General features: G+C 39.0%; 1 protein-coding gene across 19 annotated transcripts; it reads left to right on the top strand.

Moving 5' to 3' along the window:
• The first annotated feature begins 301 nt into the window (after positions 1 to 301).
• On the top strand, positions 302 to 4951 carry LOC112181653 (signal peptidase complex subunit 3B). Of its 19 annotated transcripts, none has more exons than XR_005804776.1 (5): positions 302 to 1105; positions 1418 to 1465; positions 3132 to 3215; positions 3549 to 3625; positions 3736 to 4951. XR_005804776.1 is itself a non-coding variant. In XM_040512773.1 (5 exons), the coding sequence occupies exons 1-4, from the start codon at positions 905 to 907 to the stop codon at positions 3549 to 3551; spliced, it is 336 nt and encodes a 111-aa protein (XP_040368707.1). In that variant the 5' UTR covers positions 302 to 904; the 3' UTR covers positions 3552 to 3588; positions 3788 to 4951. The 19 variants fall into 19 exon arrangements, 9 of the variants coding, with proteins under 9 accessions (XP_040368707.1, XP_040368706.1, XP_024175799.2 ...); XR_005804777.1 differs by having other exon boundaries at positions 3549 to 3646; positions 3788 to 4951; XR_005804775.1 differs by having other exon boundaries at positions 3549 to 3646.
• The last annotated feature ends 4937 nt before the right edge of the window (positions 4952 to 9888 follow it).

The following is a 9888-nucleotide window of genomic DNA, read 5'->3' as shown; positions in this document are numbered from 1 at the left end:
GCTATCATTTTCATTCATCTGAAGCCGAGAAGGTAGTCATATTCAGACAACGGTGATAAGAAAATTCTGTTGTCTGAATATAGATTGTTGAAATTTTAGAATTCTCCCTCCATGCTCGTTTGACCATTTCCCTCTCAAAATGGTTAAAACCTAGTTGAGTCAAAAGACCAGTAACATTCAAACAACAGATTTAAAGAAATTGTGTTGTCTGATCAATTAATTTTCTTTTTTTTCTTTTTCCTTTGAAAGTCCCATGTCCTTAAGCCTGATATTTTTTTTTTTAATTGCCCCCTGATATTTTTTTCATTTGGTGTAAAACTCTCAAGTCTCGAGTAGAGTTTCTCCTTAGGTCACCCACTCACCCCTTCTCCATCACTCTTCCGCTCTAGCTGTTTCTTTCCCTCATCGGATCTATGAACAAGGAACTAGGGTAGCTTTTGGGTACTCGAATCCAAAAGGCCCAACTACATTTTTTTTTCTCTTTTCTCGCTAGGTCACATGTTCGTCCAACCCTAGAATCGTAGAAAACTAAGATTAGTTGCAGTAGCCATGACCATCGCTGCCATAGACCCAAAAGCCGTGAAATCAGACTTGGTCCTCATCCTCGACTATGGCTCCCATACACCCACCTCGTCACTCTCCGCATTCGATCCCTCTCCGTCTTCTCCCTCACCATCTCCTGCACCAGCCCCCTCAAGGCCATCACCGACCTCAACCCCAGCGTTGTCATCCTCTCCGGCAGTCCCCACTCCGTCCGCACCGACGACTCCCCCAGCTTCCCCGCCGGGTTCACCGAGTGGGCCGAGGTCCATGGCTTCTTCGTCCTCGGAATCTGCTACGGCTTGCAGCTAGCTGATTGTGCAGAGGCTTGGCGGGGTGGTTAGGGTTGGGGAGAAGCAGGAGTATGGCAAGATGGAGATTGTGGTGGAGAGCAATTCGGGGATTTTCCAGGCCCAAGAGGGTTGGGGATAGGCAGGTGGTGTGGATGAGCCATGGGGATGAGGTGGCTAAGTTGCCCCAGGGGTTCCGGGTGATGGCGCAGAGCCAGCAGGGAGTGGTGGCCGCCAGGGAGTGGAGGTTCTATGGGCTGCAGTACCACCCTGAGGTATTATTTCAATGGACTTGTTATCATGATGTGCTTTCAACATTTTTGTTATGTATGTTGCCCACCTTCGCAGTCACAATTCTTTTGGGTACAGAGCCAATGCTTTGCTCACCTTCGCAGTCACAATTCTCGCCCTCATGTGCGCCATGGCCTCCATGTCTGACAATTTCAACACCCCATCTCCCACTTCTCAAGTCCAGGTTTTTTTTTTTTTTTTTTTTCTTTTCTGGGTAGATCTAGGATTCAAAGATTGTGAATTTGAAATACCCAGTTGGGTTTTTGGTTCTGATTTTGATTGTTTTGTTTGTTTAGGTGCTGAATATCAATTGGTTTCAGAAGCAACCAAATGGGAACGACGAGGTAAATTTCGGGTCTTTTTTTTTCTTTGTTGGTTTTTGTTTTGGTGGAGTGTGTGTGTAAATTAGTCTGAATGTGATTTCAATTTGGTGTTGGGTTAAATGGGTTTTTGATTTTGATTGGTTTAGTCTCATCAAGTTATTAGTTGTCTGTTCTGAATTGAGTTTAAAGGTTGAAACTTTGAGGTTTATTATCTATGGGAATGGTGGTTTTGGGGTCCAAAACCACCACTCTATGTTTTAATTCCAGGTGTTGGATGAAAATTGTGGAATTTCAGTGCATATTTTGGTTTCCGTGAGCTGTACAAACTCAATTGGACTTTGATGAAACCCGCAATGTTTGTTATGACTTTCATATCTAGTAAATATGAATGGTTTTTGGTTCTTTCTGATTTCCCACAGAAAAAGTCATGTAGTAGAAGTCTTTGTTTCTATTTCAAAGTGTGTCAACTTCTGTGTGTTATAATGTGATGGCATGGAAAGGAATGTTAGCAGTTGCTTTAATGTTGACTGTTTGTTTCTTTTAAGTTTTCCTTGATTGAAAATTTCAATTGTTATTAGCAATTATAACTGCTTCAGTGAATGAGATTCGTAAATAGGGAATGGGGAAAGAGTGGGTTTTGGGAAGAGAAATGGGTTGGGGGGAATATTTTTCTTTCATTCCTTTTGTTATTTGCAGATAATCTCAAAAATGATAGTTTTTTAATTGCCAGAATGTGTGTCAACTCCTATAATGTATGTCCTTCCTCTGAGTTGGGATTTCAGGCTTCGATAAACCTAAAGACCTGTAAGTTGAGGAACTCATTACACTATTATCTTAAATCGAGTGAGTGATGCTTGTCCCATCTAGAATAGATTGATAGGAGAAGGTGGATTCCCTCTCCTGTAATCTATAGATGAAGTGTACACCCTCTCTCTAGTCGAGTTTCCTACCAAAAGAAGTTTGCTGAGCTTGTTGTTAAACTTTCTTTCACAAGTTACCCCAGACACTGCTTTGTAAATTCAATGCCATGCATCCTTGTTAAACTTTCTTTTATGTATCCCTTTCAATTGTACTTGCTACCTGGTTTGACTATTACATTTTACTTTGAGATTATTTGTTATTATTTTGGAATAGCCTACTCTTGAGCTTGTATCTCCCAGACTTGCTATGATTGTGTTTGTTTCCTTTTCCTTTAGAAGAACCAGCCATGTTTCACATTTCTATCAACTCGATTGTAAAACTGCAAGTATGGTCCATTATCAAAAGAAGAGTGGGAAGAACAATTCAAGCTATGGCCAACATCTTATCATTCACCAACCCAGTAAGCTCCCATTCTCGTATAGTACATAATGTCCTGCATTTTGTTGCAGATAGGGAGTTCAATCATTGGTGTTAAGGGGTCTTTAGTATTTTCCTTTATAGGATTAGGGTGATGAGGAGGTGAAAGATATCTCAGTAAGGATCAAAAGTCATCATTTATTCTGTTCCTAATCATAAATGACAGAACATGTTCATGTTATAATTACTACTTACTAAAATGTTGGGTTACACTCCTATAGTTAAATGTATCTATAGCAGGATCTTTCACTACTATGTACTTGAACTGTTGCTCAACAATTTTATGTACAGGAAGTTAAGCTAATAGTGACATTGTTTGTTGGTTGAATATTATTTTGGATGTCACAAGGTCCTTTCAGTGCAGCTTTCGCTTCTTTCTTCATCTGCCTCATTCAACTTAAGAATTGAAGAACGAGCTGCAAGTAGAAAGAAGGCAAGCCTTTGCTTTTGTTCTTTTTCTAGATATATGTTCCTGAACTATAATCAAATCTATTACGTACGAGCTACTGTATATTTGTAAAGTACTTATGGATGTCAATACTTCATTGCTTTCATGTTATCCAAAATAGTAGGCCTTTCTGTAGGCTTTAAACCCTAATTTTTTTAGGTAAATTAAAGAGAAATTAATCCCAAAGTTAACAAGAATATGTAAACCAAAACCATATCCTATATGAGGGCTAGTTCTGCAATCCTCAAATAAGCATATTTTAAATAATTATTTTTACATCATCCCTGACAATTGGTTTCTTTGTCCTCTACCATACAGTAATATTGATGCCATTGTTGAATCCGGTGAAGAAGACTTGGTCAGTACTCAGCTTCATGAAGTATGCTATTCAGTTAGTTAAGTGTCATGAAAATATGGTACTTATTGTACTTTCTTTGCGTTAGGCTTTTTCTCTATGCCTCCTCACAGAGTTTATTTTCACGCTACACATTCACTCCATTCGTAGGAAGTCATGCTGCAGTTATAGTAGAAATTTTGACAACTATGGCTTGTTGCAGTCTTGGGCTTAGCTTGAATACTTGTAATTTTAGTTTGAAGAAACCCCTTGTAAACTCATTACCAACTGGGGCTTTGGTGGAAGGCTTCCCTATGTTTGGTTCCAAAAGCATCAGCATTATTCGAAAGGGAAGGTATGGTGCTTGGACCCCAAATAGACTAAACAGTTTATTTGATTGGAAATTAATCTGTCTTTGTTTTCTTGATTTGAAATCTTATTTGTTTTTCAGTTGAGCTAATAGAAGCGTTTTGTTTTGTTTTGTTTTTGGGTTCTTCATTTCATGTAAAGTTTTTCTAATTATATTGATTGGAGATGCCTTATTTAATTTCAGATTATTCTGTTAATCACTTGATGCTTCTTTCTTCATATGTATTGAGTAGCTTCTGGTCCAAAATCAAGTATTTACAGTCCCACATATTAGAATATAAAACATAATTTACACAGAGCTTGGTATGGTATGAAATTTTGGGCACATCAGGTTACCAAAGTATGGTTATGATGTTAATTTGCTTCTGTGTATATATATATATATATATATATATATGCGACTGCTCTCTTTGACATAAGTTGACAAGTTTTGATCAGAGGCTGTGCAAAATGTAACTGTATTGTCATGTCTTTTGAGCCCAATGGCCTTGATTATGGCTCAAATTCAAGGTACAGAAAACACATTGAGAGCTGATAGACGATATTGGGTCTTAGTGCTCAAAACATTTGTTCTTCATTTGCGTATGTAAATATCTGATTAGATTTCTCAGTCATGGAACAATAGTTGCTGGAATGTTTGGTTCTCATTCAAAAATGCATCAAGCATGCCCATGTTTTGTTCTTTTGATGATATCATTAGCCTGATAATTGTTTGGGTTTTGCTTTATACCTTGTAGTTTCAGCATATGCAGTGAAAAATTCTATGCAAACTCTGAAGGTAAGTGATTGGCATCTTGAAGGAGCTAGGAGCATTTAATATATTCTACAGCCAAGCCACGGGAGGAGAAGAAAAAACAAATGGCCAAGCTCTAGAGTACATTGTAAATTATTTTGCTAGTTAGCTTCAATAGTTAGGTCTCATGGAACAATTAATGACTATTGTAGATGTATTTTGATGGTTGTAATGACATTGGAGTTTTCAGAATGAATGTGAACATCAAAGAATGGCAAGAGCAAACTTATATGTGTCATCTGAAATACAAGGCAACAACAAACTTGAAAAACAATATGTTGTTGGAACAGCTGAGAAACAATAGAATAGAATCACAAATAACTATCCTCTGATATTGATTAAGACAACATAAAATTGTCGCTCAAATGTACATAGAACCACAAATAAGTATCCTCTTATATTGGTTAAGACAACAGATAGTTGTCGCTCAAAGGTACATAGAACCATAAATAAGTATCCTCCTATATTGGTTAAGACAACATAAAAATGTAATCTTAACTAAAAAACCACGACAAATATTTGTTATATTTAATAGACATAGACAACATAATAGTTGGATTATTTGTTGTTTTATACACATTCAGACAACATAAAAACGAATTATATATGTAGCTACAACAACAAATAATTGATGTTTCTTATCTTTTCAGACTGCAGTATATGTAATTGAAACATACTTAAGACCACAATTATTTGTAGTTTATAACCATTACAGACAACAAATAAGTTCTCAGCACCTAATACTTCAGTTCATTCATACCATAGAAAGATCATGAATACTGTCTTTGAAATGGCTATTAAACAATAGAAGATAAAGATTGTTGATGTCTGTTTATATATAAGGTAACACATTTCTGTCGTCTGAAATCTTCATAACACACACCTTTACATGTGAGTAATCAATAAGACAACAGAAGACCAAAAACATGTCTGTCGTCTGAGTGCAATCAGACGACAGAGTTTATCTGTCGTCTGATTGCACAAGAGACGGCAGCGCCTCAGACGACAGAAAATCATGCAATCAGACGACAGATAAACTCTGTCGTCTGATTAACTTTTTGGCATAGTGTGAGGACTTTATCTCAGATGAGGTAATAAAATTTATCTATGATAGGTATGTAATCTGCTGCCCTTATTAAATGTTTTGGTTTCTTAGCATTAAGCTGCAACTCGGACATGGAATGTTTCATGGTTAATATAATGATCATGTCAACTATATTTTCTATACTTTTGAATTTAGTCCTTAAATAACATTGTGTTAGCTCCAAAACCCGCGGCAAGTGCGGGCAAAATTTCTAGTTCTTTACTGTATTTACATTACAAATAGACCATCCTCAGAGCTAAAAAACAACTCCCAAAAGGTATGAAACTCTTGACCTCACTTTCAATTTTTGGCCATATTTTGCACTACTTTGATCATTGTTTTAATCTAGGAAACTATGTAATCTGCACCCCCTACCTAATTTTGTGTACCAGAAAAATTATGATAGTTTTTTTTCTCATTCCATTGCTGGATTAATTCTGCTGATAAAATTGGAATAGACAATTTTGTGATATTCGATTATTTGGAATCTTGAATGTTATTGATTTATTTATTCTTGATTAGAGAGAAACTTTATGTGTATTTTGGATTGATGAATTGCTTGGGACTTACATTTGTAATGTAATTTGTTTCAAGTTTGTTACTTTGGCATGGATCAAGTTCAAAAATAAGAGCTTCTGTTGTTATTTAGTTTTAGTAATCTGTGCAAACGAGGTTTTTTTTAGTAGCATATAAATATGTTATGTGATTTGATGTAGTTTATGTATACCAGACTGGAATGTAGCTACTTTACTTTCTCATTCTTACTCTTCTTCTTCTTCATCTTTATATTTCCTTGGAACTAGCACAAACTAATTAAAGGAATTCTAATTTTAACTTTCAGAGTTTACACTTAAGAGAGCTCTGCATTTCCTATTCCTCTTCAAGGCTTCAAGGTCAGTCTTTTCTCTTCTTTCTTTAGTTTATTGTATCTCTTTCAGTCTTTTTCTCTTGTTGGGGTTTGCATTTTTGTTACTCCAATCTGGTTCTGTTTTGTACCAAGTTTATACCTTATTTTGGTGAAAATGCTAAGCCTCAAGGCTTGAAACTAGTGAAAGAGTAGAGCCTATAATGTCAAAACTCAACAAATGCTTTGGAAAATAGTATAGCATAAGAGCAACGTATATAACTATAAATTTCACTCAGAGAGAGGTTCATTAAATCTGTTATTTTACCTTTAGTCCCCAAGCATATGAAGCCACTACCTTCAAAGCTATTTTTACCTCTATTCATCCTTGAGGTTCATTATATCTATTTTGTGTAAGGAAAGTAATCAGCCTTATCTCCCATATTATTGCAGATTGATTTATCATTTAGCTGTAGCCTTCCTTATATGTATTTTAGATAGTAAATAGATTCCTGACTTGTAGGAACAACTTGTAATCACACTTGTATAAAGAAAAGATTCCGACGTGTCGGAGCATGGGTCTGTTTCCGCTGGAGCAATGGAGGTGGATCTGGTGGCCTCTCAGGAGGATGAGCCGGCACAACCGGTAGCAAAGAAAAGGAAAACGGTGGCGCTGGGTGACCGGAATTCAGATACGGCGGCGAATCATGATTCTGGGAATGTTTTGAGGGATGTGCCTGTGTTCATGGCGCCGAATGTGGAGTCTGCTTTAATTAATTTCCCTATTGGGGGGACTGAGATAGGGAAGAAGCGTGAGGTTGGGGTGGAGTTGATTAATGTCCCTTGTCTAGATCCGGATCCCGTGCGTCCACCATCTGTGATTGAGCCTGTCATTGCGTCTTTTTTGAATTTTCCTAGGCGGGACTATGGGGTTTTGAATGTTAATGGGTTGAGTGGGTCTTCATCTGCAGCGAGGCCCACGAGAACAAAAAAGAGTGTTTCTCATTTTGATGATAAGAAAGTCAGCGAGATTGGGCTAGAAGTGGTTAATGATTGTAGGCAGAAGGGTGGGGGCCATGCATCCCATGCATCCCATGCATCTTCTGTACGTACTAACAAGGTGGCGAGGAAAGGGTATGTGATGAGTAAGGTGGGTGTGGGTTCAATTTCTCCGAAGAAGAGTAATGGGCGTACTCGTGAACGCTCGTCCGTGATGGGTCCGGTTTCGACCCATCACGAGCAATGAATGTTTTAAGTTGGAACTGCCAGGGGATTGGGAACCCTTGGACAGTGAAAGGGCTTAAAGGGTTGATTTCCCTAACTCATCCCAATTTAATTTTCTTATCAGAGACTAGATGTACGGTAGATGAAATGGTTGAGATTAAGGTGCAGATTGGGTGGCGGAATGCGTTCGCTGTCCCATGTAAATTTAAACAGAGAAAGAAGGGTAAGGGCGTAAGTAGAGCTGGTGGCTTGTGTATTCTGTGGAATGAGGATTTTCCGATTTCTTTACGAAGTTACTCTGACAATCATGTGGATGTTACTGTTGGTAGGCCGGAGGATCCGAAACGGTGGAGGTTTACGGGTATCTACGGGTTCCCCAAAGTGGAAGATCGACATAAGACTTGGGCGCTAATTAAAACCCTAGGACTACAATGCTCTCTACCTTGGGTGCTAGGGGGTGACTTTAACGAGATTCTACGGGTCGATGAGAAAGAAGGTGGCCCATTGCGGAGTGATCGTCAGATGGATGGCTTTCGGGATGTAGTCGAGCTGTTGTCTTTAAAGGACATTGCTTTTCATGGGACTTGGTTTACTTGGAGGGGGAAACGTGGGGGGGAGGAGATTAGAATAAGGTTGGATCGTTGTTTGGCCTCCCCAAGTTGGACTGATCTTTTCCCTGTTTCTAGGGTTGTTCACCAACACCCAAACAAATCGGATCATCTTCCCATTGTGCTTGAGGTCCGAGATGCTAGACCGGTGAAGAAAAAAAAGAAAAAGAAAAAGCGGTTCCGTTTTGAAGAATTATGGCTGAGAGAGGAGGAGTGCAGTAGAATGGTGGAGTTGGGATGGAAGCATGATGAGGGGTCAGATCCTTTCAGTCTCGTTTGCAACAAAATTAAGCAAACTCGGCTGGTACTTATTGAATGGAGTGAAAAAAAGTTTGCCTATTTGCATAAAGATATTGCTGCCCTACGAGAAAAATTATCTATCTTCTATGACTTCTCCCTGTCTTCACCTCCGGAGGAGGTGCGTTTGGAATTGGAAGCGAAGTTGAACGATCTACTTCAGAAAGAGAACGACTTCTGGAGACAAAGGTCCAAGGTTTTTTGGATGACTGATGGTGATATGAACACACGATTTTTTCACCAGCGTGCTAGCAATCGTAGGAAGAAGAACAGAATTAAGGGTCTTTTTAATGAGAGTGGGGTGTGGTGTACTGCTGATAGTGAAATAGAGGCCATTGTTCTTAACTTCTACAGATCTCTTTTTACGACTTCTCAGCCCCGTGGCGTCCATGAGGTGGCTACTGTTCTCCCAAGATGTGTCTCGGATGATATGAATGTGGTGTTGGCGAGTGAGGTTACTGAGAGTGAGGTTTGGTGTGCTTTGAAACAAATGCATCCGGCCAAAGCACCTGGTCCGGACGGTTTTGCTCCGTGCTTTTATCAGCACTTTTGGCATTTGGTGGGAGCAGACGTTACTAGGGCTGTGTGCCGCTTTCTGGAGTCTGATGTTATGATGAAGCAAATAAATGGGACGAATGTTACTTTGGTTCCCAAAGTTAAAGACGTAGAGAATATTTCTCAATTACGTTCTATTAGCTTATGCAATGTTCTTTACAAGCTTGGGTCTAAAGTTCTTGCCAACAGAATCAAGCCATTCCTGAATGAGATGATCTCCCCGTTCCAAAGTGCATTCGTTCCCGGTAGATTAATTTCCGACAACTCATTGGCAGCTTTTGAGATAGCTCACTTCTTGAAGAATCGAAGACGGGGGGACAATGGTTTTGGTGCATTGAAACTTGATATGAGCAAGGCCTATGACCGTGTTGAGTGGAGTTTTTTGAAGGCGGTATTGTTACAACTGGGGTTCAGCCCTATCTGGGTCAATTGGGTAATGAGGTGTGTATCTACAGTGTCTTACTCCTTTATCGTCAACGGCTTACCCAGAGGTAAGGTGGTGCCCTCTAGAGGCCTACGGCAAGGGGATTCTATTTCACCATATCTTTTC

The sequence above is a fragment of the Rosa chinensis genome, chromosome 1 (assembly GCF_002994745.2).
Source record: "Rosa chinensis cultivar Old Blush chromosome 1, RchiOBHm-V2, whole genome shotgun sequence".
In the NCBI taxonomy this organism is placed as follows: domain Eukaryota; kingdom Viridiplantae; phylum Streptophyta; class Magnoliopsida; order Rosales; family Rosaceae; genus Rosa; species Rosa chinensis.
The sequence above is the reverse complement of the archived record's forward strand: the minus strand, read 5'-3'. Positions and strand labels throughout refer to the sequence as shown.

Bases quoted from the DNA above. Each gene is read 5' to 3' on its own strand.
- LOC112181653 (XM_040512773.1), top strand. From the start codon at position 905: ATGGCAAGATGGAGATTGTGGTGGAGAGCAATTCGGGGATTTTCCAGG. The intron at 1,106-1,417 runs GTATTATTTCAA...TTGTTTGTTTAG, and splicing joins GGCTGCAGTACCACCCTGAG to GTGCTGAATATCAATTGGTT. The intron at 1,466-3,131 runs GTAAATTTCGGG...GGATGTCACAAG, and splicing joins AACCAAATGGGAACGACGAG to GTCCTTTCAGTGCAGCTTTC.